Genomic DNA, 27,729 nt, shown 5'->3' with positions numbered 1-27,729 from the left:
TTTTAATTATTATGAAGCGAATATCATATCATGATTGAATTATTTATTTGAGTGATGGGGATGGTGTTGCCATCACGTCTTCTCTCCCACAATTTAATACCAATCACCTAAAACAAAACAATAAGAATATTTTCAGGTTCTATACTCATGGTTTATTTGATCTGGTATATGTAGATACATGAAGTGGTACTCATAATAAATTGAATTTTAAACCTGTAAAAATTCAATTTTTAAAACATCTTTTACTTCCAAGAATGTTTTCTTACAGGGGTTGAAAGGGGAAAAAAAGTAAAATTGCAGGGGCTAAAACCAGGCATTTGAAACGTAGTAAAGCCATAAAATGGACATCTTTGCTGATGATGAAGGCAAAGCGAAAGCGCGTTCGTTCCTCTTCTTCCTCGTCTCGGAACAATCTTACTGTCATCGACGCTGCCGACTCTTTTCTTTTCTTCAACTCTCTCCAATTTCGCACTCCGTATTTTGAAAATTTAGCAATGGAGGTGTTTTATTACATGGTCTTTGGGGGTTTAGGATTGATTGTGGCAGCTTTGGAGTTGAGTAAGAACAACAAAGATCGAGTTACCACTTCTCAAGCTTTTACTTCCTTCAAGAACAATTATCTTCTTGTTTATTCTCTCATGATGGGTACGCCGGATCGATTTACTTTCTTCTCACTCTTATTTTAGGTTGATTGACGTCTTCCGTAAGATCTGATTTAAATTTGATTCTTCGCGCTTGCTTTTCAATACCAATTGTTCTTATCTGTTCCACCAAATGCTGGATCGGCTTCTTGTTAATGTAAAACCTAGTGTCAATTGCTCGTTTTGTCAGTTAAACTTTTCCCTGTTTGTGACTTTTTTTTTTTTTTTTTTTTTTTTGGTAAATTACCAAACAATTTGTATATCCAAAGATAAGAGAAAATCAAGCTGCACTCTTTTTCCCATTCATTCTGATATTGCGTCAGATCTTGGCTCATACCATGCATTGCAAGCTTACTAGTTTTGAAACCATAAATTGCGTTAGATCCTCTCTTATTTGCGGTAGTAAAGTTGAAAGATGGACCGACTTGATATGGTTGACATGTTCATTCCTATATGAGATCAATGCATATGAATAGTCACACAAGTATCGTTAGTACCAGTCTTGATTAAAAATTAAGCTTTTTTCTTGACATATGCTTACTTATTTAGATCTATTAATCTTATCATCTTTCTAATGGTTCAATCTTTATTTGGCTATAGCTGGGGACTGGCTGCAGGGTCCCTATGTGTACTACCTGTACACAACATATGGCTACGGGAAGGGAGATATCGGGCAGCTATTTATTGCTGGCTTTGGATCTTCCATGCTCTTTGGCACAATCGTAGGCTCTCTAGCTGATAAACAGTAAGCTTTTAACTCTGAGTGGTCATTTTACCACCATCACTCTATGCATGTGTTAATAGTTCTGTCACTCAAATTTCAGGGGTCGGAAGCGGGCATGTGTGACATACTGCATCACTTACATACTTAGTTGCATGACTAAGCATTCTCCTCATTATAAGGTTCTGCTGTTGGGTCGTATTTTGGGTGGCGTTGCTACCTCTCTCCTCTTTTCAGCATTTGAATCGTGGCTTGTTGCCGAACACAACAAGGTGAAGTATTGTACAGAAAAGAAGTCAAAAGCATCTAGGTCAAATAGTTACATATTTTCATCGTATGACTTGTAAGATGTAAGAACCTACCAAAGGGCCTTTGGCCTAGCGGTATGTGAGCTTTTGGCCTCCTAGGAGGTCAAGGGTTCAAACCTCACCAAATGTGAGGTGGGTGTGTGAGTTTATTTATTCTATTTGTCGTATATAAATATTATATACTTCAAAACAAAAGATGTAAGAACCTTAAAACTAAAAGACCGGAATTTTGTATATTTCCAACATAATAAGGGAATGAACCCTTTTTATACAAGCCTCAAAAACTCATTTTCAAATGAAACCATGGAGTGTCATCTTGTGGGAATGTTCTGTTAATCTAAAGTATACTCAAGAAGTTTGTTCGTGTGTTTTAAATTTGTGTCCATGATATATGTAGGTTGCATCGCGCACTTAAATGAAAATTATTGTTTTGGCTTCACGGTGTTTGGGGTCCTTCATTTCGCATTGTAGTATCAGTTTCTTGTTTGCTGAATATCAGTGATTACTATTAGCTTGCCACACTTGAACAGATCTTAGTTTGGTCAAACTAACTCAGGACCGTAATTAATTGGTTTTCCTTTACTTCTTGTAGAGAGGGTTTGAACAACAATGGCTCTCTTTAACTTTCTCCAAGGCGATATTCCTGGGGAATGGTCTGGTTGCTATCATCTCAGGGCTGTTTGGAAACTTTTTAGTTGATGCTGTTAGTCTTGGCCCTGTGGCACCCTTCGATGCTGCAGCATGTATTCTTGCAATTGGAATGGCCATTATACTATCCTCATGGGGTGAGAACTATGGAGACCCTTCAGAGAACAAGGACTTGCTTTCCCAGTTCAAGGGTGCTGCTGTAGCAATTGCTTCAGGTAGATATTTATGTTCTGTTTCTTCTCTTCTTTTTGAAATCTTATCAGTTATATTTAGATCTTCTTCCTAGTTCTTTTAGCCATATATGATATATAAACCTTAAAGGCTGCACCAGTTATGGAGTATGCAGTGCAGAAAGTTCTTTGATATCTGTTTGGGACTTGTTTATTCTATTTTGTGTATCAGATGAGAAAATTGCATTGCTGGGAGCTATACAGTCTCTATTCGAAGGGTCAATGTACACCTTTGTTTTCCTATGGACTCCTGCCTTAAGTCCAAATGATGAGGAGATTCCACATGGTTTTATTTTTGCCACATTCATGTTGGCCTCGATGTTGGGAAGTTCATTTGCATCTCGACTGATGGCCCGCTCATCACCTAGAGTTGAGAGCTACATGCAGATCGTGTTTTTGGTGTCTGCAGCATCCCTTTTGCTTCCTATAGTGACTAATGTATGTTATCCTTTACACCTTTCTCATTTCTTGGCCCCTTATGATGAATATTTTAACGGAGATTAATTAAATTGTGACAGTTCTTCATAGCTCCTCCTGAGGTGAAAAGTGGAGGCATCTCATTGGGAGGATGTGTTCAACTTCTTGGCTTTTGTACTTTTGAGGCTTGTGTTGGAATCTTTTGGCCATCCATCATGAAGATGAGGTCCCAATACATTCCTGAGGAGGCCAGAAGCACAATCATGAACTTCTTCCGGATTCCTCTGAATATATTCGTCTGCGTTGTGCTCTACAATGTATGCTTACTGCAACTTGAATGTGATCTGCCTTTTGGCTTCAACCCTATCACAAAGTTTGAATCCCACAAGCACATATATTCTTGTGGAAACCAAACTAGATTATGTTATTTAGTGGTCTTTTTGAGTTTTGGATGCCTAACTAACAGTATTTGGTTGTGTTTGAAGGTGAATGCATTCCCTATAACGATCATGTTTGGAATGTGCTCCATCTTCCTTTTTGTGGCTTCGGTGCTGCAGAGGCGATTACTGGTTATAACAGATAAGCCAAGTAAGTAGACAGTTTATTTATGGTCAAGGCTTATGCATTGTGTGCATCAGATCAAGATGCAGCAGTCGTATGATCGTTGTTAGACTTGCTTATGAGTCTTATATGTGGTCTAATGCATTTTTCCCGTGATTTTATCATATTTCAGAGTCGGAAAACTGGACATCACTGAAAGAGAGAGATGTTGAGACGGAGCCACTAAATGATGCTTAGTACCAACCAACATAGAATTGTCAATAGTTATACGAGGTTCAAAACAACTTGGAACACTTAGTTTATTGGCACAGATCCATGAGGAACCAATCGTCCGCCTGGCTACACAAAAGATAGTTTATTGGCACAGATCCAAAAGGACTCTCGTCCCCAAATCGCCTTCTTTTTCATGATGTAATTTTTGCTACTGTTTTCGTAATTTTGTCGAGCTGTACAAGCATTTGTTTAAGATCGTATTTTTGTCCAACAACTTTGGTCTTTAGTGTGATTCAAGTGTGAACAATACATATATATGATTCTTTTAGAACATCACTTGTCTCGGATAAAAAAGGTGTTTGCAGTGCTTGTAGTTTGGAAATGGTACAGCTGTTCAATTTTGTTGTATACCAGAATTATATTCATAACGGAAGTTGAAGTTGTATTGATTGTTGAAAACACAATTGTGGAAGACAGATGCCTCTACTGTTACCTACTTCGAAACTAAAATTCCTGACATCAACTAAACAACACTATTGAACGGTTGAAATCCCAACCAAATCAACACTTGAAATTTGAAACACCTTGAAGCTGCAAAACATCTGAGATAACAACTGAAACTCAGAACCCATTTGCAACAGCAAACTGAACAGTTGAGCTTGCATCAGACTGAAGAATGGATTACACATTATTAGCATTCAACAGCAATCGTCAATCATAAGTTAGCTTACATATCTGATATATAACACTCGGTGATGGAAACTAAAAGATAAATTACAGGAATATGGAAAGCTGTATATACATTTTTACTGTGATATACAACCAACCATCACATGACAACACCACAATATACACAGTAATATTTACAACAAACGACCTCGTTTTGCAGGTGCTGAGGCAGTTTCCAAGTCCCCGATGAAGAATAAGATTCTGTCGAGGATCCCCATCTGACGGTCATTTCTACCCATTAACTCGTCTCCTGTATATCTTGCAACTGAACTTGTTGAAACATCATCTGTTCCCAATTGCAGACTTCTTGAACCCAAATGTCTTTGAATTTCTCCTTGGTGGATCAGGAAATAGTCATCTCCTTCCCTTATAATCTTCAGCCCCCTGGACACGGTCATTTCAAGAGCACTCCGGATTAATACCCTAAGACATGAAAAAACCCACACACCCCTTTTTGATGACCAAACTGTAATGCTGTTAATTGGTCTATCAATTGTGAAATCTTCAAACTTTGTTTCTATAATAAACAAAGAGTACCCACATGTTTTGCAGGAAGAAGCCTAGCCTTGCAGCAGAACACTAACATCAATTGCATAACACTTGATAGGACACCAATGAGCATGGGGAACATACCGACGGACTTGATGAATAGTTCCAAACAACAAAGGTGAGTTATTAAGCCAGACAAAGGTTTTTCCAAGATGCATTAGAGCTTTAGGAACCCAAATTGTTTAAACAGCGAGATGCATGTAGGTATCGTCCCCCCAATATTGGCATCTGGGAACTATCAAAGAAATAATAGATTACTCCTACTATAGGCATTGCTAATTTACCTTCTTTTTTTACCTTGTTCAAAGCATCACACTGATGGACTGGATATATATATATATGTGTGTGTGTGTGTGTGTGTGTGTGTGAGAGAGAGAGAGAGAGAGAGAGAGAGAGAGAGAGAGGAGAGTTAAGTTAGAAGGAATCTAAACCCTTGATAACCTTTAATCTCAAACTATCCCTTCTTAAGCTTCTCGCCTTTAAATCTCTTCTCAATGGAACCCAACCATATATATATATATATATATATATATATAACTAGGCCAAAGAATGAACAACCAATTGATGAATTACTTACAATCCAACACGATCACACCGGTCTTGAACTGCATATACATCTTTCCATGATTTTGACTCGGTAGGTGCATAAAATATGGCTCGGTCTATTCCCCATCGTTGTTCAAATAGATTAGACCAAAGATCATTTTCTGAAGCCAAGAGCTTCCACTTCCTGCACACTTTAGAAGCAACCAAATATTCTTGTAAAATATGAAATGTCAGATTGTAACTGAGATTCTATCAACAGATAAGAAATTAATTCGTCAAAGTATTCCATAAGAGTAACATATCATATTTGCAAACTCATGAAGCATATAACAGGCATCACCAGGTTTCATAACTGTATGCAACTATAGACCAATTCAACAACAAGTCCTTTACATTTCCCTAAATTTGTCTGATTAGGCTGAGAAAGAATCCAACAGAAATTATAAAGCTGATAATGGTGAAACCCTATCACGACATGAACTCATCAAGCATGTTGTTCCAGGCACTTGTATAGACCAACTCCTTTGGTATATTTCTTCCCAACAGGAAGAGATTTATATCAATTATCGATTAAAAAGGACAAAAACTCTGAAATGTGTATCTGAAAACAGATTCATTGTTGACTATACAGTAAGAACACAGTATTCTTGAATCTAGATCTTGGAGAATTCATAAAACGTTAAAATCAAGCAATAAGCACCCAGACAGTAAATTGATGCCGAATCAATCGCACATAAACGCGGTTAAAATTCATCAAAATTCCGGATAATAATCATGTATATAAACAAAAACTGTATGGAAGATCAGAATCGAGAATTGTGTGAAGGGATGAACCTTGCTGGGCTGTTACGAGGTCCTGATGATCCAATAAGCACAAGATGTTCAAACAAAGATCCGCGGGTAGATTCTCCATATTCTTAACTTGATAAAAACACACACACACACACCCCAAACCTCTCTATCTTCCTCCGTCTGTTGAGGTAACCGTCTACACACAACACAACATCACTGTCGTGTTAGGAGCAAACTCTACTATTTGGTCCATGTGGTTTGCAAAAAAACCGAAAGTGGTCCCTCAACTTCAAAAAGTGCAACAATAATTAATGTGGTATGTACTTTGTTTTGAAAATAAAAAGGTTAGCATACAAATATATGAAGCTTGTGTGCATGTCTACGTCTCCTTTCCTTTTTCACTTCATCGACCACCGCTCCCCATTTTCTCTTCTCCAACATCCATCCCAGGCCATGACCATCCCCTCTTCACCACCAATGAATCTTATTTAGTTTGATGAGGAGAAGAAAGGAAATCGATTTGAAAATACCATATCCATTAACACAAGAATACAATCATAATTCAAAAGATTATCAAGAAATGTACAATTTTTTCTACCTCTACTTACCTTGGTAAAAGTGCAAGCTTCACACACACACACACACACAATATTGTTCTTGATAAAAATATAGTCGGACATAAAAAAAATAATAGGTTTGTGAAGATAATCGAACATGCATTAAACATAGACCCATGAATGGGTTTTGATGAAGATAATTGACGAGCTTGAAATGTTGTAGAAAGCAGAAAAGCAAAAGGTGCAGAAAGTAGAAAGGGAAATGGAAGAGTAAACGAGGCCTTGGGAGGGAGGACATGGTGCTTCATCCAGTGGGGCTCAAGGGACATGCTTTATATACTTGTATGCTAATTTTTTTTACTAAAAGAGGAAGAAGACTGAAATGCATGCCCATCAACTAATAATGTTTGGTTTAGGGACCCTTTTCAAAACAAAATACATACCACGGTGACTATTCTTGCATTTTTTGAAGTTGATGGGCCACTTTCGGTTAATTTGAAAAATATAGGGACCAAAAATGGAGTATACTAACAAAGATGAAATTAGATAAATAATTTATAATTTAATAATGTAAAATGTAAAATTAAGAATGGAAAGGGTCATAATATGATATTATGATATCAATTGGGAAGCACCATGGATCCCTCCGATGGTATCCACTTCGTCTCCTCAACCGACTCTCCCGAGTTCACTCGTCTCAGCTCCTCACTCACTCGTTCCTCCGTCATCGGACTCGACGCCGAATGGAAGCCTGTCCGAGCTCACCAACCCAACTTCCCCACCGTCCTTCTTCTCCAAATCGCCTGTCGACTCGACTCCCACCGCTCCATAGTTTTCCTACTAGACCTGTCGGAGATCCTTCTTCCTTCCGTCTACCACCTGCTAAGAGACGTATTTCTATCTCCTCACATTCTAAAGCTAGGCTTTCGATTCAAACAGGACCTGCTTTACTTGTCATCTACTTTTCGTTCTCAGGGCTGCGATTCCGGCTTTGATAGGGTAAGTATAATGGCTACACTATACCTGAATTTCATAACTAATCACAATTTGTATATGTACTTTTTTAGTATTGATAATGCGGTCTGTCTGAATTTTTTGTATGATCTGAAACTGTAAATGGATTTTACCAGTAGATTATTTATTCGTGACCAACAAGGAAATAGCGGTAGCTTTGAGCAATCGTATCTCACTATTATGATGTTTATTAAGGTGGAACCATTTTTGGATATTGCAACCATATACAGTCATCTACACCACAAGCAAACGACAAGAAAGACAAAGGTTACTAAGAGCCTATCCTTCATATGTGAAGAACTTCTTGGCATGTCTCTTTCAAAGGTTTGTCTTCTTTCCTATTCCTATGCACTTGCATTTATTTGTGGATTTACCAAGGTATATCACAAAGCTATGGGAATCTGCCTTTTACCTTTTGGATCTTACTACTCCAACATATATAAGAATGTGGTATTTTTAATATTCTTTCAGGAACTTCAATGCAGTGATTGGTCACTTCGTCCTCTTACAAAAGACCAAAGGACTTACGCTGCTATAGATGCTCTTTGTTTAATTGAGATATTCAACGTCTTTCAGCTGAGAGTTCTCAAAGAAGGTTTGTGATTCATCTTTTTTAGTTCAGGGTTCTGATTGCTGAGTTTCCGATGATATACCACAGAGTTTGAGTTCAATATGGTGTCAAATGAACTTGGGTGGATACACATCACAGATGCATAAGAGGATCAATTGCTGTTTAGATTATGTAACTGTCAATTACTGCCGCCTCTCGGCCTGGTTGATGTGTCATGTGTGGGGTTAAAGAACTCATAAAAACTATTTCACGTATAAGCAATCATTAGATATCTGTGTGATTTCTTTTGCATATCTTAATCCAAAGTGGAAAAAATTAGTGATAAGATTTGATTTACTATACAGTTGATATTGTTTTGATGTTTTGGATATAATGGTTATCGTTTTGCGTTGCAACTCGGGCATCTGGGAAAGCGTAATCCTACCACTTCAAAATTCTGTCACGTGCTTTGTGTAGATAAAATTCCTTTCACCAAGGAGTTGCTGCTCCTTCTACCTTGAATATATATGGCTTATGCCTGCATATGTCTGTTGGTTGCTGTTCACCTCCATTTTTCTGCTTAGCTGTTTGTCTCAGCTGGGTTATTTTAATGATCTTTGAGTTTCTAGTAAAGCGATAAACATAAAAAGGAGGGTACATTGAAAGTTGACTGTTTAAGTGAGAGGAACTTTGACACTGACTTAAATCTAGAAATATGATGTCTGAGATATTGTTGGTTTATTGGGCTGGGCCAGTATAATGCAAAAACAATGCAAAAGCATTAGTTATTACAAGTTCAACATGTGAATCGCTATCACCTGTAGTATGATTTGCTTGTAGAAGGGTCAGCCCTGCAGTATGCTTTTGCACTCTGGAATATGGCATGCTCATGGTAATTGGACATAGAGGCTACCAATGCTATGATTATGCTTCCAAAAAATCGATATTGGTGAAAAATGATATATATTTTCTTTTACCAAAAAAATGTTCTCTTCACTGCAGGAGCTTTTCGAAATCTCACTGAACTTGATAATTCAAGTTTAAATCTCGGGTTGAAGCAGATTCTTAAGGAACCTAATATTTCTTCTAGAATATTGAGGACCACATTTTGTGATGCTGTAGAGATGGTTAGAGCTACTACAATTGAATACCCTCAAAGACCACATGCTGAACAGGGAATAAGTTTAAGGAAATCAAGTTGGGTTACGCTACCCATGGATTACACACTTTTGCAGATTGTAAGAGGATATAGCGACAAAATAGTATTGACGGAATCAGATGGAAAGCCTGGAACATCAAAAAAGAAAGGAAAAAGGAAGTCATCCACTGGCTTTACTTGCAAAGAAAAACGAGTAGATGATATTGATGAATGGCGAGGCCCAGCACCATGGGACTATTTATTGGGTGGGGATGGATTCCCAAAGTTTCTGTGTGATGTGATGGTAAGCAGAACCCATCTTCCTTTTTCTGTTGTTACACTATTTTTGAATTGATCCCAAGCTATATGTTACTCCCTTTCCAAAACAATTGTATCGAAAACATAGTTTAGAAGAAGTGATTGATTGTAGTCAAATGTCACAAGTACTATTCAACAATTAAAAAGCTGAGCAATATTGTGAGAATGATTTCAATCAGCGAATAGGTAGCTTGTAATTTGGCCAAAAAAGGAATGTTTTTGGACATACAAAAATTGAATTATTCTGGAAGGAAAGAGTAATAGTAAAGGTAGAAGGCACCAATGAAGCCAAGCTACCAGTGATGGGTGGCAGCATATACCTGTGGCTGCAATCCGTTTTTAGAGCTGATCAGCTTACATGATTAGATTTAGGTGATCAATAGGATGACCTCAGTTTTCTCTTGTTCTTGTGCTTATCATCAAGGAGTTGTACACTATTAGTTCCATTAATTGTTTTTTGCACACCAGGTAGAGGGCTTGGCAAAACACTTGAGGTGTGTTGGAATTGATGCTGCTGTTCCCTATTCTAGAAAGCCAGAAACCAGGTAATGCTTCTGCAACGCACTTTATCTCCCTTCAAAGAATATGTTGACTATTCTATAAGTCAAGTTCAAAAGGTCGGATATGGTTATTCTGTAACGGGGGAAGTGAAATGAATTTCTTCACTGTCATCCTCGCTCTACACCAACTTACCACCATTACTGGATCGCTGGAGTCAGTTTTATTTAATAAGTTCGTAGAGATTTTTGTAAAATTGAAACTGTAGTGATTTAATGGTTTCGTTAGCTACTTTACAACTAGAATCGTTCTGCCTAATCTAAATCCTCCACCACTGTAAACCCCAATTAGAATCAGGCATGCTACAAATTTTTGTTATTGGAAATTGTACTTTTAAATATTTCTTTCTTATTCCTATTTTTTTTTCTAAAGATTTCTTTTCTATCCTTTTTTCTCCATCTTCAGGGAGTTAATAGATCAAGCTATCAAAGAGAAGAGAGTTCTTTTGACAAGAGATGCCAAGCTCTTGAGACATGAATATCTGTTAGGAAATCAGATATATAGAGTGAAGAGTCTTCTAAAAAATGACCAGCTAATTGAGGTATTGATTAGTTTAAAAACAAAAAATACAAGATTGCTACTTGTTGAAGAGGTTAGCGGATAAATTCTACCACACTTGATGTTCCAAGTCAATTTTTAATATTGTAGTTAATTACAAGGGTTCTTCCCAAGTTTAGTTTAAAAATAAAAAATACAAGATTGCTACTTGTTGAACAGGTTAGGGGATAAATTCTACCACACTTCATGTTCCAAGTCGATTTTTAATATTGTAGTTAATTACAAGGGTTCTTCCCCAAGTTTCTAATGTTGTTAATTGAGTCCCTATTTGGAAACGTATCCGTGCTTTATTTACCTCAAATGGTCCGACCTATTACTTCTTTAAGGGCCAAACCTTGTAGCAATGGTGAGGTTACTTCTTTGTGAAATTCCAATTATGGGTTTGAGTAATGAAAACAGCTTGTATAGCACCAATATTTTTTTCCTGAATGTACTGTTTTATATGGTTTAATCAGCTGTTACTTATTTCTTGAAACTTCAGAGAATTCATCTATAGTCCATCCAACCTTAAAGGTCATCTACATCTATTTTTGGGTGGCAAATGACAGACGACCTTATCTAACATTAGCAATAAGTATAGTGACCAAAGTTGAATGGATATTCCGCATAGAAGGTTAGAAAGAGTGTAGGCCAGATTTTGCTGAATATATTTCAGGTTGTTAATATCTTGATTCTCTGAAAGCTTAGTGTTAATCTAAGGGGTCCAATGGTCTTTACTTTGGTTTAGATTAAGATGTTATAAATCTTACAAAGTGATGCAAGTAAGTGTTGGAGGGTGGTTTATTTTGCATGCAGGTGATAGAAACATTCCAGTTGAAAATTTGTGAGGATCAGCTGATGTCAAGGTGCACTAAATGCAATGGCAGATTCATCCAGAAACCTTTATCAATTGAAGAGGCGATTGAAGCAGCAAAGGGGTTTCAAGTGATCCCTAACTGTTTGTTTGACAGGAACATCGAGTTCTGGCAGTGCACAGACTGCAATCAGCTTTACTGGGAGGTATTTTTGATTCTATGTTGGTGTTTCAACCGTTATGAGATGATTGAATCATTCATTTGGTTTGATTCTTGTGTATGTGAGCAATTTCAGTAAGCTGTTGTGCGTGTGTGGGTTGCAGGGAACCCAATACCACAATGCAGTACAGAAATTCATTGACGTGTGCAAAATATCAAGTGCATGAAGGTGGTGACTGATTGTTGTGTTTTGGTTCCAAAAGATTTTGAGTTCAGTATCCCATGACATGGATGGAACTACAGTCTACAGCAGAAGGGGTTGGGTTGTGAGTTCGAGTCTTTGTATAAGAAAAGTTATTGTTATACCCTTGAAGATGCATAATCTTATCAAACTGATAATCGTTAAAAGTGCTTGTCCAGTTCTCATTACTGTTTCCATTATCTCTTAAACAAACAAAATCTTTGTTTGATTAGATAGATACACAATTTGACTAAAAATATCGATAATATAGAATTTATAACTGGTGTAGAATTGGTGGATTATGGTCAGTTTTTTTATTGACATTTTTTTTTGTAATTATTTAAATAAACTAAATTTTTATATAAAACAATATGTTTTATAAATGAGAAAAGTTTAAAAAAACCCAATGGATTTTAGCGTTTGGAACAAATAAGTTTTTGGACATTTTAAAATATGTTAAATAACTTTTTTGGACTTTTTAAAATCTGTTAGATACATTTTTATGATTTATACAACTAGTTAATATAGTAAAATAATAAAAAAATCTCAAAAAAACGCAATAGACTTTTATATTTAGAATGATTAGGGCTTGTTTGTTTTTTAAAAAAAACCACTTAAGACGTTTTTATTTTCAGACCGTTTGTTTTTTTATATAAATAAGAGCTGAAAAGCTCTTAATTTGCTCTGGAAAAAAAAAAAATGATAACATAATCACTTAAATCCTCTTAATCGCTCCCTCCAGATTCTCCCCTCCATCCTCACCTCTAGATTTAGTCCTCCAAATCTATCTCGCAAGACATTCGATCTCCAAATCAATCACAACCCAGATCGATTAACATATTCTCGTAAAATCATGACCCAGATCGATCCAAATCTATCATATCCAAAACTTGACTGATTCATATTTCAGATTTCAGACATAAAAACAAACAGTCTGACTGATTCAGATTTCAGACTTCAGTACCACCTCTTAAAATTCAGAAGTGAAATCAGACTTCAAAACCTCTTAAAAAACAAACGCCACCTAAATCTCTAAAATATTTTTTGAACAAAAAAAAATACCTGCATCTCTAAAATGAAACAAATATACCAAAAAATACTTATATTTATAAAAAGTACTTGCATTAAAAAAAGATTATTAATGACATAATATTTTTACTTTTAATTAAAATAAATTTCATTAATTTTTTTTTTAAATATAAGTATTTTTTTGTAAATTGTAAGTACTTTTTTGATAATTTGTTTCATTTTATAGATGTAAGTACTTTTGGTTCAAAAAAATTTAAGAACTTAATCGTTCAAAATATGAAAAATCATTGAGTTTTTTTCATACTTTTTTATTATTATTTTACCATATTAACTAGTTTTGTAGATTATAAGAATGTAACTAACATGTTTTAGAAAGTTCAAAGAGTTATTTAATAAGTTATGTAAAGTTCATTGAGTTTTTTTAGACTTTTTCTTTATAATCTTAACTTATTTTTCTAATTATTCTTCTTTAAAATATATTCTATGCACGTATATAAATTATTTTTAAATAAGATATACATACAAAATAATTAAATTATTTAAACATTAAATTCCGCAATTTCTTAAAATTATAATTGTAAACCACACAAAATTCATATAACATATTATAATATGCATGGTTAATAACATAATACAAATAAAATTATATATTTAATCGTCTAAAGTTTTCGTATTTTTTTATCCTACAAATTGTCTAAATCTTACATTATATTATATTATTATACCATGTATTAATCTTTTATTTGAAATTAATGTTTATAATATAAATAAACTCATATATCATGTATTTATTAAATAAAAATAATTAGAATGTATGTAATACACGAAAAATCGTATAAAAATAAAAGTTAAGATTAGAAATATAAAAAGAAATTTAAAGACTTTTAATCTCAAACTCACATGATGCATCTCATTTTAATATAAAATGCAACTTTTGATGGAAATCGTTGTTATATTAAGTCTTATTTTTACTGAAATTCAATGATATATGTAGAAAATTAAAAAGGTTAAAATGTTTGAAAAATGGATTTTGAGGCATGGTGATGGGACTTTGGATTCTTTTCTTGTTTTGGCACTCCACTTTACTTGATGACACGTTTCGATTTCTAATTGGAGGTCTTCCTATTTTTCTTTTTCTTATCTAAACACAAATGCTTAATAAATCATGAATGAATTCTGATACATGTTTAATTAGCAAATAGCTTTTGTAATTGTAGCACCGCCAATTAAGCTATGTTGTCGTAATCAACAAGGTTTCCTTGTCATTCCAAGTGGATCCCACTCCCCTACCGCCATTTCCCTTTTTCCAAACTTTTCTTTCTTTCTTTTTTTATTTTTTATTTTATTTTTAAAAACAAACAGTGATTATGATTAAAATGTTAATTAAAAAGAATTGTTTTGATTGGTATTTAAGTAGCTGAGAATGTGTTTGATGAATTCTGTAATGACACAAACACCCCTCTCTCTCTCTCTCTCTCTCTCTCTCTCTCTCTCTCTGTAACACAGTGAGAGACGTATAACCGGATCTCTTCTCCTTCTTCCTCAATTAATTTCTCTCTCATGGATAATCATGCTAATACTACTGCTCGCTTGTCTCATAAGGTAAATTAACTACCATATATAATCAACCCCATGCAACCATTTAATTCTAGCTTTACAAAATTAATCATATATATGATGATGATGATGATGATGGGCTGCTTCAATTCACATGTTTATTGCTGGATCCATCCAAGATCTTTCAACTTATGCTGTTTGTTTGTTTTTTTTTTTCTTTATCATTTTTTATGACCATATCTGGCCTTAATTAGTTTTGGGGTTTCTTTCAACTTATTATTATATATGCTGTTTGATTGTTGGTAGTTTTTTAGATCATATATATTTTTCTTTAAAGTAGCTTTGTTAGTACTATCGTTTAATTAGTAGCTGCACAAAACCCTTTTTCTGATCACCATCTAATCCTTAATTAAACAGACACAAAGTCAAAGGGTTGTGATCCTCATCTCCTTTTCTTTTTTTGCATGGTTGGTTTTCAAGGAATTAGCAGGTGGAGTGCAGGTGAAGTCTATGGAAGAAAAGAAAGCAATAAGAGCAGAAAAGCCACAAGCTTTGAACTGTCCCAGGTGCACTTCATCACATACAAAGTTCTGTTACTACAACAACTACAATCTCTCTCAGCCAAGGTATTTTTGCAAGACCTGTAGAAGGTATTGGACTGCTGGAGGCTCTCTCAGAAATGTTCCAGTTGGTGGTGCTTCAAGAAAGAACAAACGATCATCATATGATGATGATGATGATCACATCATGATCATGCCTCCTGCATCACAAAACCCTAGTCATCATCATATCATCCAAAACCATGGATCTGCATATCACCTAAACTCCACATGCTCATCTATGGGATTCTTCAAGACTGGTAGTACTAGTGCAGGAAATGATTATGAAACAGGAATGATGATGATGATGAATTCATTCATGCCAGCGTCTTCCAACGTTAACCCCATGGTTTGTGTGGATGGGTTTCATAAAAAATATGATGATGATGATGATGATGAAAACAATATTAATGATCATCAAGATACAACCAACACAGCTGCTGCTAGTACAGGTGCAAGACTGTTTTTCCCCTTGGAAGATTTGAAGGCATCAACTAGTCATCAAGTGCAAGGACCAGGAGATGATTCTAATTCATATTGGAGTGGAGGGGGATCATGGTAAATTAATTACTTTTAATCTACTGCTTTTCTTTCTTAATTACTGCTATGTAATATACATACTTAATTAATATCATCACGCCTTGCTCAATTTCAATTTCATGTTTTAATCATCCATCGCCCGATTGTAAGTATATATTCACTGAACATTAAAATAAAAAAAAACTACTATATTATCCATGCCGCTAAGGTCATTTGAATCCGTACAATTACAACCCAATTTCTTTAACTATCATCTCACTTTTAACCCATCAATCTAAATATCTGTATTATAAACTTCAAAATTTTAGTTATAACTATAGTAATAGCATATTTTTATTTTACTAATCTAATTAAATAATGAGTTATATCCTTACATTTATAGGCAGAAACATCATCTGAAAAGAGAGACTATGGTGAGAAACATAAAAACCCTTTCATCACTTGTAATCTTATGTCCACCCATAAATTGCGGTTTAAATGAGAATTGATCTCGGTGAACCTTATTAGTATTGACATTCAGTAAAGATCTTTTCTTACATTTCTCACTTGAACTCAACCCTACAATTATTTTTGTTTGTTTAACGATATTCATTTAAAATTATATTTAAGATGGCTTTTTTAATCGTATATAAGATTTATGATGGATTCTATTATACCAAAGAAAGAATGCAACAACAATTGGAGATTGAGATAAATCGATAATATACCAAGGAGAGAACAACGTAAAAATCAAAAGTTGGTTAAGAACATGATGGAAATTAACAAAAATAAACGTTAGTGAGTTTTTAAATTATCAAAACATTTTGATCAATTTTTAATTTATCAAAACCAAGAGCTAGCTTATCAACTAGCTTGTCCAACATAATCTTAAACCAAATCTATTGTAAATGATACCAATTGACATTTTTTTTTTCAATAACAAGAAAATGTAATTGGAACTTTCGATCAGTTTTTAACATCACTAGTAATGATTTGGTGAAAGAGCCATGTTCCTAAGATGGCGAGAGTTGAACAATAGTAAAATAGAAACAAAAAAAAGAGATCATTGTTTGGTCTTATCATTACTATTTTCATGATATATATATATATATATATATATATATATATATATAATATCCGAAGAAGAATTAAAATGAAAAACGTAATAAGAAATCTGGACCCTTTATCACATTTAATCTTAAATCCACTTATTAATCACGCTTGATACGAGAATTGTTCCAATACATCTCATCCTAATATGCATCCAAGGTGGAGGTCTTTTCTTACGTTTCTCACCTTAATTCTCCTTCTCACCGGAACCCAACCCAATTATACACAGAGATTAACAGATGGACAAATGTACGACACGGGATGCACATCGTACACCTTTTAGCATCGTTTGGGTCGAAATGAAGAGACTATTTTCACTCTCCATTGTAATCATTTTTCAAGCCCCTTTTTTTCTTGGCTTTCTTTCTTTGAGTCATCAATTCATCATAATCACTTAGCATTTTTTTTAACAATTAAATTTACAATAACCATACAAAATGAAACAATCAAATGTGACCTTGTCAATATAGGTCTAGTGACTCAAGCACCCTGCGAGCTTGGATGTGAAGAGCTGTGAGTCTTTGGCCAGGATCAAGGGTCGAACCAAACTGACTTGCAGCCCATATCAAAGACGCAGATTTCTCACCCAACAGACGCCTTATGTCATCGTGTATGGCTGCCATCGGAGGACCTTCCCTCCCATTTACATGCCCAATCAGTAACAACAAGAACTCTCCGCATTTCAGCCTAACAACAACATTCTGTCTCAGTTTACTTATAATCATTATGAATACCAACAGCAAAAAAGCACGAACAGAGGTTCAAAATTAAGCCTATCACAGGCCAACTACTTCCATTTGGACCTCATCGTCACACTAGCAGATACAACAAGGCTACTTTACAAAGAACGGCTTTATATGGACACTTTGCACAAGACTCGTCATCCAACAACACAGTTATCAAATAAACATGCAGTGGCTAATTTTCATCATACGCACAACCACCAAGAAAAATGATATAACGGAAATCATGTGTGGAGCAAGATGTAAGATCTACTGCACATCGATTACGGATATGAATTTTGCAATCCTTACAAGCCTTAAGTAATGAGATACAACTTCTCACCATGAGTTCTAAGCTCATCTGGAGGTTATTACGCCAACCCACTACTTTTATCTCGGACTGTCACAATGGTATAGAACAAGTTTGATATATAACAGATTGGAATTATGCATCTCCTGCGGACGATGATTCTGAGATTTTGTTTGGGTTTCTTTGGACGTCTGAAGAGAACATAGAGAATTTAAGTATGTGGTGTCCCCACGAGGTGTAACCGGTTGCAATTATGCATCTACCACAGATGTTCCATTCAAGCCTTCCCTAATGGGCTACTAATAAGTTCAAACCACGGTTTTAAGTTGATTTGAAGGTTATCTTTATTATTTCATGTTGAAGTTGCACTCTCAAATTAGAGGGTGTCTTATGATAACTTAATCGCAGAGTTGAAAGCTTACCTCAAATTCTCATCCACTTGTTTGTCTCCTATAAGCAATGCAACTTCCTCGATGCCATTACAATCCTCAAAATCCTGGTATCATCAGTCGACCACAAAAGAGCAGGTTGCTTAGTTAGAGAATCATCGGTAAAAACTGAAGAAGTTTTAGACAAAATAAGAATGATAAAACAGGCGACCGAGGGATTAAGCAAAAATACGGGACCATCTTTAGTACATCAGTATGTTTACTTGTTACTGTTGTAAAACCTTCTTAAGCCCATTTGTTGTTAACTTGAACATCATATAACAAGAAACATACCATTTGATTGAGGGGAGAGTCCAACATTATTGAGATAAGAGCATCTAAGCAAGACCCTTGCTCAAGCACTCCTCGTGTTGCTAATATGTTCATCAAAACCTGCATTCAAATGCATCTTGTGTGTTTTGTTAAACTTGACCTTCCTATGTTCTCTGAAACGGAACATCTAGAAACATATTTCTTTGACCATAAACAATATCTAAATCAAGCGTCACATTTTCAATTGACATGCTTTATTCTCAACCTCAAACCAATCCCCCAAGATAATTCCGGAAACTGCCAACACAACATCTATATAATCAAAGATTTTAAGATAAAAACCCTTAGATGAAACTTTGTGAACTGGCTGCCGCTAAAGAATTATTTTTGAGAACAAAAAGTGGGAGAGAACTTCATGGATGGGATGCATGTTTATGTTCAGGATGCTACTGCAGAATTCATTTCATGTTTGCGATTAATTTCAATAGTTAATCCACACCAAGTACTGAGAAGCAAAGGCTCCTTCTCTGCATCTTTCTTTCATTTTTAAGTTTACCACTAAAGTTCACCCGCTATTTATTTGTGGTTATTACATGAATGATGTCATGTGAAAATTTTAAATACCCTCATAGCTACATTATCTCCAGGGAGCTTGGGGAGGGGGGGGGGGGGTTCCTCCCAGTAGTTCCACACGTATACTCATAGTAAATGTATGAATCATAAATAACTTATTTCTTTTATTGTTTTGGTTTTAGACATGTATATATACACACATGTACACATACATAAGCACTCTTGGAATTTCTGCCTCCCACGAACCACGCACCATAGCCCCTTACTTGTATCCTTGCAACATAAAATGTACATTTAACATTTTTCATTTGTTTCTTGAACTACAAATTACCCAATTGTGAGTGGCATTTATAGAATGTGCTACTCATCGCTACCTAAGCCAGTTGTATCCACTTAACTTCACTGATAGAAAAGCTCAAGAAACACAAACTTCTATTTCCCTCCACCTCTTTGCCCTATACGTATTCATGATGTTATGGAGAACAAAGATAGTGCATATACATGATTCAACAATCACTTAATATGAAGGCTCATGGGATCCACCTGAATAGCCTTGAACTGATGGGCTAAAATCGTGCTCTCCTTGTGGAGTAAACAACATCCTTCCAAAACTCTTAGTGCAAGTGAAACTTCAGTATCAGTAGAAGGACTTTTTATTTTCAAGGGTTCAACACTGAAAATGTGATCCAAATTGCTCACTATCTGATCCTCCGTCTCTTGTAAAGAGTGTTGAAACAGAGCTGGGACCACTATGAAGCATCAAAAGAACACAAAACGGATTTTAGTTCCTTTGTATCATAAATCCTACTGTAAACCCATAAAAGTAACCAAATCTGATCAAAGCCATAATTCGTCACAGCTCAACAAGTTGCAGGACAGTTGTCCAAAATTTAGATACATATAGTGCCTGATAAACATAGATCTCAATTTGGTAACTCAATATCAAAAGAAGAAACGATAACAATTCACTGTAATTGATATTATATTCAAACTCGTACACGTTGAACTAACATTAATAGTGGCCTAGTGAATACACAATTTAAGCATCCGGACTAACAATGAGTCAAAGATATGATAGGCCTCCGTTTGGTTATTATTTCCTAGCACGATACCAAACAGCAAAAAGTAACAGAAAACTCCTAACTGATTTCATTCAATTTTAGTTCCTTCCGCCGGCAACTCCTTGAGATCGATGACAGTAGCTATACCAGATCAACATTGTAGGTCAACTAATCAGATTATATGCTAATAAGTTATCTTAGTAAGCAAAGGTAATGGTTATCCAAGAGATGAAATAAAATACAAAACATTAAAGAGGGAAATAATGAATAGTTGTCACATATGATTATATGAACTCCAAATACATAGTTCTGAACTGATCTGATCTTTTTCCAAATATCCTGATTTGCACAATGTGGCGTACAGTACCTTGGAGAGCCGTAATGGATTGGCTGTTGCAGAAAAGGTTGATAGTGGAATCGGAGGCCGCGACGGATCGAAGGAATTTAAGGATGTTACCAAGGCCATGTAGTCGTAGAAATGAGAAATCGGAGCGTGCGTCACGGAGTCCGGTTCGTAGTGCGAGAGTTACCTCCCTGTAGAGTCTTTGATCGTCGAGTGAGCTCACCAGATCAGTCACCGGCGAGGGCACCGTCGTGTCCGGCGATTTATCATTATTCTCTGTCCCCGATTTCAGTACTTCGCTCCAAAAGGCCTTCTTTAGGTACATCTCTATCCCGTCTCCCCTCTCTCACATCACACACACAGAGACAACGGACGCACACTGGTATGGTATGAGATAATGAGAATGAGAGGGATCTGATAATCATGGGCCTATAAATGGATCAACCAAAAACCACCAAAGGCCCAATCGATCCGATCCAATTCATTGAAAATTATTAAAGTTATGGGCCGTTTACGAAATATTTACGTGGTAAGTGCTTATCGACAAAAAGTAACACTATCATTTACTTATCGCGTAAGATTTTAGTCCATCAAAACGGCATCGTATGCAACAATTTACCTGGTAAGCACTTACCATGGTAAGAGTCGTTGCCCTCACTTACCGTGCAAGACTCTTGATTCTTGTTTTGCTCTTACCGGGTAAGATTCTTGGTTCTTACCATATTCATCGTATAATGTAATGTGATTTGGTAAGCGTTTACTCAAGTAAGCATTTGGTAAACGGCCCCTTAGTCATCTTTTGGAATGATATGAGTATGAGATATATCAGAATAAAAGGAGATTATGAATGTGAGAATGATATATTTGTTGTAGTTCTTCTATAAAAACAATATTTTAGGGGTTTTTTTCATTAATCTAGTTACTTATTTTAAGAAAAATAAAAAAAGTTTATTAATTATTAATGTTAGGTGATTTGATTAAAATGAATATTTTATAATGAATTAAATGTTGAATTACTGTTTTTTAAAATCGATAAAATGAAATAGAAATGGTTATTGCAATTGGGATGGAAAAGTCGGAAGCCGATATTAAGCCCCAATTCGAGTCCACCCCCCATAAAACTTGAATTAGGGCGCCAATTGAAAATCGCTGGCCGGGATTTCCCGCGAACTCGATACATATATATATAATGTATATATATCTACGCAGACACTTCCACCTCTTCACTCCCTCTAGATTCCCACCTTCGTAAACGATGGCTTCTGCGCCAAGAGTGGTAGCTAGACGGAGGACCCAAGCTACTAATTCCATCCGATCTTCATCTAGGAAAAGATCGAAATCTAAGAGCGCAGATGAGTTCGAGTACGACGATACAAGATGTGAGGAATGTGGGTCGGGTGACTTTGGATCGGAACTCCTACTCTGCGACCAGTGTGACCGAGGGTTTCACTTGTTTTGCCTCAGACCTATTCTTGCTTCTGTTCCATCGGGGTCATGGTACTGTCCATCTTGTTTCGCTAATCGCAAGACCATTGCAAGTATGTTATCTTTTTTATTTAATACAGTTTACATGTTTTGCATTTTCCCCATTTGATTTTTGTGTATTAGGGTTTTTTCGTTTTTCGTTGTGCAACTAAAAAGTTATATTATTGGCGATGCTGAATTAAATCGTACAAAGCGCCTCATCCATTATTGGGATCTTGGCTTGAGTGAAGAGATCCACATTGCAACCCTATATCCCACTCGTAGAGTTATGGGAATTTTGGGGTTCTACGATATTGACATCTTTCGTTCGATAACAGTACTAATACGGATTCGATTCATATATTATCGAGCGACGATTTGTCATTACTTAATAACTGTATATACAACTTGGGTTGTTTGTAACCAAGTTAACCAAAGTTTATGGAAAAAGAACCCTAAATTCTATGATACGAGCCTTGGAGCTCTTGTGTAAATTTGTGGTTGCTTTTGGAGTTTTAGCATCTGGATTATCATTTATGTATTATTATTATCTTTCAAATGGTATGCAACAATATCCTATTGTATAGATCAAATTTGGTTCAGAAATAATTGATGCACCTCTAACAAGTTTATGTATTGCTCTACATTCAGGATTCCCGTTGGTTCAAACCAAAATTGTCGACTTTTTTCGCATTCAAAGGACCTCACAGTCAAGTGAAAAAGTTTGCCAAGGTAGAAAAAAGATCATGAATTCATGTCTTTTGATGTTCCATTACTTCATGGTTATGCATTCCATTACAGAAAAAGATTGTTCATGCTTATTTTATTATCTCATCCTAGATGCCCGTAAGAAAAGGCGAAGGACAAGTAGCCTAGCAACATCAAAGAAAAAAAGAAGGCTATTGCCCTATAGTCCAAGTGAGGATGCTGCAAGAAGATTGGAACAAATGGCATCACTAGCAACAGCATTGACAGCAACAGGAGCTGAGTTCAGTAATGAGCTCACATATATTCATGGCATGGCTCCTAAGCTAGCAAACTGTCCTGCTTATGAGAAGGGGGGAATGCAGGTAAGTCTTCATTTCTTTTAAGATTTTTATGCAAGTTTCTTCACTCTAAACTGGATGATGACGAGTTAAATGACTAATTGATCAGGTTTTATCAAGAGAAGACAATGAGGCTCTGAATCTATGCAAGAGTATGATGGGAAAGGGAGAGTGCCCACCTCTTATGGTTGTTTTTGATCCTGTGGAAGGGTGAGTGGAGTTTTGCTAAATATTCTCTATCTTTGTCCTTTTGGTACTTGATGATGAGATTAATAAATCGAGCCTGGCTGTATAATTGTAACAGTTTCACTGTAGAAGCTGATAAATTTATTAAAGACTTGACAATAATCACTGAATATGTTGGAGATGTTGATTACTTGGAACGTCGAGAAAATGATGATGGAGATAGTATCATGACTCTACTTTGTGCTGCTGATTCATCAAAAAGTCTTGTAATTTGTCCTGACAAACGCAGCAATATTGCTCGATTCATCAATGGCATTAATAATCACACACCGTAAGTCCTGTTTGGCTTGTGATGTATTCCACTTAAGAATGGATTAACATGTAACTAATTAGTAAATTTTGTTGTATACAGAGAAGGGAAAAAGAAGCAGAATTTGAAGTGTGTGAGATTTGATGTAGATGGTGAAGCAAGGGTGTTGCTGATAGCAAACAGAGATATATCAAAGGGAGAGAGATTGTACTATGACTATAATGCATATGAACATGAGTACCCTACCCATCATTTTGTATGACCCTGACCCTCTCCCCCTATTTTTGTTATATACATTGAGTTTAACCACCACCACCACCACCACCACCACCACCACTCTTGGTAGAATTTTTGAGTAGATGTTTACTTGAGCTTCTTCAAGTGGTACAATTATTTACAGAAATGAACTGGCATGATTTATATCCAAATGGTTGGGATGAAGGACTTGAAACCTTGGATTTGTTTCAATGGTTGAGAAAAGAGTTATTGGGGTTGTATCTTGACTTTGTTTTTTTTCTTGCAAGATTTTGTACTGTATTGGTATGACTTGATGGGAAAATTACATAGATAATCTTTCTTTTTTTTAATTAAGTATTTTTATTTTAGTTTGTTTTAAAAGTATTGTTTTTTATTAGAAGTAAATATTGTATATTCAGTAACTGTTGTGATCTTTTTTGTATTGAAGAAAATGGAACATAAACACTATCACTATTTTCTAATAAATCTTTTATCAGTTTGAAATAATTCAATTATAAAAAATCTTTTTTTATATGATATGATTAATTATCGAAATAAAAAATGGAGAAGAGATGATCTAATCCGTTAAACCAGTTAGCGGTCCGCATTCGCCCTCCTCTGCTGTCTTATCTTCGGAGCTTCACCTCTCTTCCACAATTCTACCTCGTCTTCCAACCTCCATCTTCTGTCATCAATGGCTTTATGGAGCCCACGCATGCAGAGATTTCTACTCAACAACAACGTCAGTAACTTCAATTTGAAGAAGACTAGTAATAATAATAGCAATATAATTTTGAAAAACTGGAGTAGACAAGGCAGCCTCAGGTGTTGTTCGGCGATTGCAATCGACGCGCCTTCTTCTCTCTCCGACGGCCTTGCCTCTGGGATCAGATGGGGTTCCGCCAAATTACAGGGTGCCCGCGAGGAGATGGAGGACGATGCTGTTATAGTCGCGTCATCGTCTAATAACGAGCTTGACGGTTTCCATTTTGCTGCTGTTTTCGATGGCCATGCGGGATTCTCTTCTGTCAAGTTCCTCAGGTTTGTTTTTGCTTGATTAGTATCTTTAAGCTAACAATCATGGGAATCATCTAGAAAACCCCTTTTTTAGAGGATTAGAATTGATACAAAAGTATTTTGATTTCATGATTTTCTAAGTTTTACTTATCCCTTCAGCTGGTAAGATAATATCTGTGAGTCCGATTTAGACTCTCAACTTAGTGGTAGTTTCATCAAGCTTAGGAGCATACAGACACATTTTTCTTACTTAGAATGTATTTAGGAACTCCAATGTTCTGGATTGAAGCAAATTCAGTTCAAATTGATCCATGCCTTGAACTCCAGACTAGCTAAGCATATCCCACTCACATGTTGAGATTATAAACCAGTAAACCAGAGTTAAAACACTTTTCAAAATTGCTGAGTTGGGAGTTGTGCTGTTTCATAAGGAACTTTTCCATTTTGCATATAAGATTGTACCAGAAACTACATGCTGTACAGTGTGGTTTATCATTCGAAGATGATATGTTCTGGAAATATTTTGATATGTATGTCAATCACAGGGAGGAGCTATACAAGGAGTGTGTCAAGGCTCTACAAGGGGGGATATTGCTGAGTAAAAAAGACTTGACAGAAATTGAAAAGGCATTGAAAGAGGCTTTCATGAATGCTGATGCCAAACTTCTGAATTGGTAATTTAACATATACTTACACTTACAATTTGTATTGTCTCAAGAAATTGTCAAAGGAGTCAGTATGATTTCATTTTCTGTATTATTGCGTTGAAGGTTTAGATGCTGTTTCATTTTGTAAAGGCTTGAGATGAGCGGGAAGGACGACGAATCTGGTGCAACAGCTACCACTATGTTTGTAGGAAATGACATGCTATTCATCTCCCATGTTGGTGACTCGTGTGCGGTATGTCCCTGATACTTTTTTTAAATTTTTATGCTTGCTTTCACTCTAGATGTTATTTTCATGTTTAAAAGAGGCATAGAATGCAATTCCTGATTTTTGAGCCAAAGTAGTGGGATGAAGGGTGTAGTTAGATCTGTTTTTTACACTTGCAGTTTCTGGCAAACTTCTTGGCAGGTACTTTCAAAATCTGGAAAACCAGAAGTGCTGACCAATTCTCACAGACCCTATGGAAGACACAAGGTTTCTCTTCAAGAAATTAAGCGAGTCAGAGAAGCAGGTGGATGGGTGTGTTATTCTGTTCTTATTTTCTATTTATTTCACTGTTTCACTTGCTTCGTTTTATGTGATGGTTTGATGATAAAAAGATCTCCAAAAACTATGGCAGAGTCGATCACCTATACTTTAGTTGCAAGGATCGAACTTATATTTATACATTGCAACTTCTCAAACAACTCTAATTGACAAATAATATTGATTTCAGTTTCTTGAGTATAGCATTTTCGTGTTTCTGATATCAATACGGTTCCAAGAATCGACACTCAATATTTCTCTAGTTGAATTCTCTTATTAGAATTATGGTGACTTAGTTGTCACCTATGCCTGAGGCCAGTATAAATTACAATGAACTCCTTTGGTTTGCACAGCTTATCTATTTTTGTACATGGTCTTTGTAGATTGTAGATGGAAGAATTTGTGGAGATATCTCTATATCCCGTGCCTTTGGGGACATGCGATTTAAGACAAAGAAGAACGAGTAGTCTCTCTATTTCTTGTTTAAATCCTTATTTGTCGTTGATATGTGGATATAGTTGTTGTAAATTACATTGACATCCCCTTTAACTATTGAAAGGATGCTGGAAAAAGGAGTTGAGGAAGGTAGATGGACTCAAAAATTTATATCCCGGTAGGTTTTCTGATACTTTTTTGTGTAGATAGATTTATGTGAGGACTTTTCTCGTCTGCTTTCTTGTAAATTGGGGTTTATCTGTTACAGCATACGGTTTGTGGGAGACTTGGTTATTGCTACTCCTGATATTTATCATGTGACAATGGGGACTGATGCAGAGTTTGTACTGTTAGCAACTGATGGCTTATGGGATTACATAAACAGGTTCAATTTCACCTTCTCTATTTTTCATTTTCATGGCATGGTGAAATGGGTCAAACTAGTTTTCTTCTTGCCACGTTAACTTTGGGATGAACAAATTCGACTATTTTCAGTTCGGATGCTGTCAACTTTGTCAGGAACCAACTTAGGGAACATGGAGATGTGCAGGTAACCAGTTTTCTTTGTAACCGTCAATGGATTGTTTTGTTCCAAGAAAATTTGCATAACTTAGTTTTGTTGGTACAGGTTGCATCTGAAGCTCTAGCTCAAATGGCATTGGTAATGACTTGTGGAGACATTTTCACCTTTTGATTTGGTTACCCTTCTCACTTGACTCGCCTTTTATTGCAGGACCAATATTCTCAGGATAATGTAACCATTGTCATTGCTGATTTGGGGTATGCATTTCATATTGGTATCTATATAAATTGGCAATCCCTTTCACTTCTCTAAACCTAGTATCTGTTGTTGATAGGCGGACGGATTGGCAAAATATAGCTATACAGAAACAAAACTTTGTGTACGAACTCATCCAAGCTTTTGCTACCATCGGTATCGTCTCATTTGGGATATGGATGTCATCTACCGCTTCCTTTTGAAACTTGAAACCATTGCAATCAATCTCTGTATATAATCAACATATTGTTTACCTTCTATTCATATTACGTTAATGGTAAGGTGCTGTTTTAAGAGCA

General features: G+C 35.8%; 7 protein-coding genes across 10 annotated transcripts; 5 read left to right on the top strand and 2 right to left on the bottom strand.

The window, feature by feature from the left end:
• Window positions 1–365: 365 nt before the first annotated feature.
• Window positions 366–4,211, top strand: LOC112510845 (molybdate-anion transporter). Its single transcript, XM_025116196.1, has 8 exons — window positions 366–645; window positions 1,242–1,386; window positions 1,466–1,634; window positions 2,263–2,533; window positions 2,721–2,986; window positions 3,067–3,282; window positions 3,451–3,553; window positions 3,699–4,211. Exons 1-8 carry the CDS (start codon window positions 495–497, stop codon window positions 3,761–3,763), a joined length of 1,386 nt encoding a protein of 461 aa, XP_024971964.1. The 5' UTR covers window positions 366–494; the 3' UTR covers window positions 3,764–4,211.
• Window positions 4,212–4,400: 189 nt separating this feature from the next.
• Window positions 4,401–6,544, bottom strand: LOC112510854 (F-box protein SKIP31-like). Its single transcript, XM_025116206.1, has 3 exons — window positions 6,398–6,544; window positions 5,595–5,754; window positions 4,401–4,852 (listed from the first exon to the last, which is right to left on the bottom strand). Exons 1-3 carry the CDS (start codon window positions 6,474–6,476, stop codon window positions 4,603–4,605), a joined length of 489 nt encoding a protein of 162 aa, XP_024971974.1. The 5' UTR covers window positions 6,477–6,544; the 3' UTR covers window positions 4,401–4,602.
• A 956-nt stretch (window positions 6,545–7,500) lies between these two features.
• LOC112502419 (exonuclease mut-7 homolog) lies at window positions 7,501–12,409 on the top strand. Of its 3 annotated transcripts, XM_025106320.1 has the most exons (9): window positions 7,501–7,911; window positions 8,122–8,250; window positions 8,398–8,521; window positions 9,479–9,603; window positions 9,712–9,918; window positions 10,401–10,477; window positions 10,896–11,031; window positions 11,844–12,047; window positions 12,166–12,409. In XM_025106320.1, the coding sequence occupies exons 1-9, from the start codon at window positions 7,549–7,551 to the stop codon at window positions 12,226–12,228; spliced, it is 1,428 nt and encodes a 475-aa protein (XP_024962088.1). In that variant the 5' UTR covers window positions 7,501–7,548; the 3' UTR covers window positions 12,229–12,409. The 3 variants fall into 3 exon arrangements, with proteins under 3 accessions (XP_024962088.1, XP_024962095.1, XP_024962079.1); XM_025106327.1 differs by having other exon boundaries at window positions 9,599–9,918; XM_025106311.1 differs by having other exon boundaries at window positions 9,479–9,918.
• A 2,386-nt stretch (window positions 12,410–14,795) lies between these two features.
• Window positions 14,796–16,021, top strand: LOC112529150 (dof zinc finger protein DOF4.6-like). Its single transcript, XM_025140245.1, has 2 exons — window positions 14,796–14,873; window positions 15,309–16,021. Exons 1-2 carry the CDS (start codon window positions 14,832–14,834, stop codon window positions 15,987–15,989), a joined length of 723 nt encoding a protein of 240 aa, XP_024996013.1. The 5' UTR covers window positions 14,796–14,831; the 3' UTR covers window positions 15,990–16,021.
• A 1,134-nt stretch (window positions 16,022–17,155) lies between these two features.
• LOC112516968 lies at window positions 17,156–21,146 on the bottom strand. Of its 2 annotated transcripts, none has more exons than XM_025124247.1 (5): window positions 20,791–21,146; window positions 19,906–20,111; window positions 18,811–18,909; window positions 18,511–18,584; window positions 17,156–17,743 (listed from the first exon to the last, which is right to left on the bottom strand). In XM_025124247.1, the coding sequence occupies exons 1-5, from the start codon at window positions 21,089–21,091 to the stop codon at window positions 17,518–17,520; spliced, it is 906 nt and encodes a 301-aa protein (XP_024980015.1). In that variant the 5' UTR covers window positions 21,092–21,146; the 3' UTR covers window positions 17,156–17,517. The 2 variants fall into 2 exon arrangements, with proteins under 2 accessions (XP_024980015.1, XP_024980023.1); XM_025124255.1 differs by lacking the exon at window positions 17,156–17,743 and adding an exon at window positions 18,045–18,279.
• An 836-nt stretch (window positions 21,147–21,982) lies between these two features.
• Window positions 21,983–24,091, top strand: LOC112525579 (histone-lysine N-methyltransferase ATXR6). The gene is made up of 6 exons (XM_025135766.1): window positions 21,983–22,304; window positions 22,882–22,962; window positions 23,071–23,300; window positions 23,386–23,486; window positions 23,581–23,793; window positions 23,875–24,091. Exons 1-6 carry the CDS (start codon window positions 22,022–22,024, stop codon window positions 24,032–24,034), a joined length of 1,068 nt encoding a protein of 355 aa, XP_024991534.1. The 5' UTR covers window positions 21,983–22,021; the 3' UTR covers window positions 24,035–24,091.
• Window positions 24,092–24,602: 511 nt separating this feature from the next.
• Window positions 24,603–27,729, top strand: LOC112514161 (protein phosphatase 2C 57). The gene is made up of 11 exons (XM_025120495.1): window positions 24,603–25,050; window positions 25,572–25,700; window positions 25,824–25,926; window positions 26,101–26,211; window positions 26,601–26,680; window positions 26,777–26,830; window positions 26,921–27,037; window positions 27,148–27,202; window positions 27,281–27,313; window positions 27,386–27,432; window positions 27,510–27,729. The coding sequence occupies exons 1-11, from the start codon at window positions 24,704–24,706 to the stop codon at window positions 27,631–27,633; spliced, it is 1,200 nt and encodes a 399-aa protein (XP_024976263.1). The 5' UTR covers window positions 24,603–24,703; the 3' UTR covers window positions 27,634–27,729.

This window comes from Cynara cardunculus (genome assembly GCF_001531365.2).
Source record: "Cynara cardunculus var. scolymus isolate 2C chromosome LG 1, CcrdV1, whole genome shotgun sequence".
Taxonomy (NCBI): domain Eukaryota; kingdom Viridiplantae; phylum Streptophyta; class Magnoliopsida; order Asterales; family Asteraceae; genus Cynara; species Cynara cardunculus.
Note: the sequence above shows the minus strand (reverse complement) of the source record. Positions and strands in the feature narration are given on the sequence as shown.

What these genes read in the sequence shown, in the direction of transcription:
- LOC112510845 (XM_025116196.1), top strand. Translation starts at nt 495, where the DNA reads ATGGAGGTGTTTTATTACATGGTCTTTGGGGGTTTAGGATTGATTGTG. An exon ending in TGTTTATTCTCTCATGATGG is followed by an intron (nt 646 to 1,241) that starts GTACGCCGGATC and finishes ATTTGGCTATAG; the next exon opens with CTGGGGACTGGCTGCAGGGT. An exon ending in TTGTTGCCGAACACAACAAG is followed by an intron (nt 1,635 to 2,262) that starts GTGAAGTATTGT and finishes TACTTCTTGTAG; the next exon opens with AGAGGGTTTGAACAACAATG.
- LOC112510854 (XM_025116206.1), bottom strand. Translation starts at nt 6,476, where the DNA reads ATGGAGAATCTACCCGCGGATCTTTGTTTGAACATCTTGTGCTTATTG. An exon ending in CCTCGTAACAGCCCAGCAAG is followed by an intron (nt 5,755 to 6,397) that starts GTTCATCCCTTC and finishes TTGCTTCTAAAG; the next exon opens with TGTGCAGGAAGTGGAAGCTC. An exon ending in CGGTGTGATCGTGTTGGATT is followed by an intron (nt 4,853 to 5,594) that starts GTAAGTAATTCA and finishes GACCGTGTCCAG; the next exon opens with GGGGCTGAAGATTATAAGGG.
- LOC112502419 (XM_025106311.1), top strand. Translation starts at nt 7,549, where the DNA reads ATGGATCCCTCCGATGGTATCCACTTCGTCTCCTCAACCGACTCTCCC. An exon ending in TTGGCATGTCTCTTTCAAAG is followed by an intron (nt 8,251 to 8,397) that starts GTTTGTCTTCTT and finishes ATATTCTTTCAG; the next exon opens with GAACTTCAATGCAGTGATTG. An exon ending in GCTGAGAGTTCTCAAAGAAG is followed by an intron (nt 8,522 to 9,478) that starts GTTTGTGATTCA and finishes TCTTCACTGCAG; the next exon opens with GAGCTTTTCGAAATCTCACT.
- LOC112529150 (XM_025140245.1), top strand. Translation starts at nt 14,832, where the DNA reads ATGGATAATCATGCTAATACTACTGCTCGCTTGTCTCATAAG. An exon ending in CTGCTCGCTTGTCTCATAAG is followed by an intron (nt 14,874 to 15,308) that starts GTAAATTAACTA and finishes TTGGTTTTCAAG; the next exon opens with GAATTAGCAGGTGGAGTGCA.
- LOC112516968 (XM_025124247.1), bottom strand. Translation starts at nt 21,091, where the DNA reads ATGTACCTAAAGAAGGCCTTTTGGAGCGAAGTACTGAAATCGGGGACA. An exon ending in ATCCATTACGGCTCTCCAAG is followed by an intron (nt 20,112 to 20,790) that starts GTACTGTACGCC and finishes GATGCTTCATAG; the next exon opens with TGGTCCCAGCTCTGTTTCAA. An exon ending in ACTCTCCCCTCAATCAAATG is followed by an intron (nt 18,585 to 18,810) that starts GTATGTTTCTTG and finishes TGATGATACCAG; the next exon opens with GATTTTGAGGATTGTAATGG.
- LOC112525579 (XM_025135766.1), top strand. Translation starts at nt 22,022, where the DNA reads ATGGCTTCTGCGCCAAGAGTGGTAGCTAGACGGAGGACCCAAGCTACT. An exon ending in AAGTGAAAAAGTTTGCCAAG is followed by an intron (nt 22,963 to 23,070) that starts GTAGAAAAAAGA and finishes ATCTCATCCTAG; the next exon opens with ATGCCCGTAAGAAAAGGCGA. An exon ending in GGCATTAATAATCACACACC is followed by an intron (nt 23,794 to 23,874) that starts GTAAGTCCTGTT and finishes TGTTGTATACAG; the next exon opens with AGAAGGGAAAAAGAAGCAGA.
- LOC112514161 (XM_025120495.1), top strand. Translation starts at nt 24,704, where the DNA reads ATGGCTTTATGGAGCCCACGCATGCAGAGATTTCTACTCAACAACAAC. An exon ending in TTTAAGACAAAGAAGAACGA is followed by an intron (nt 26,681 to 26,776) that starts GTAGTCTCTCTA and finishes AACTATTGAAAG; the next exon opens with GATGCTGGAAAAAGGAGTTG. An exon ending in GGGAACATGGAGATGTGCAG is followed by an intron (nt 27,203 to 27,280) that starts GTAACCAGTTTT and finishes TTGTTGGTACAG; the next exon opens with GTTGCATCTGAAGCTCTAGC.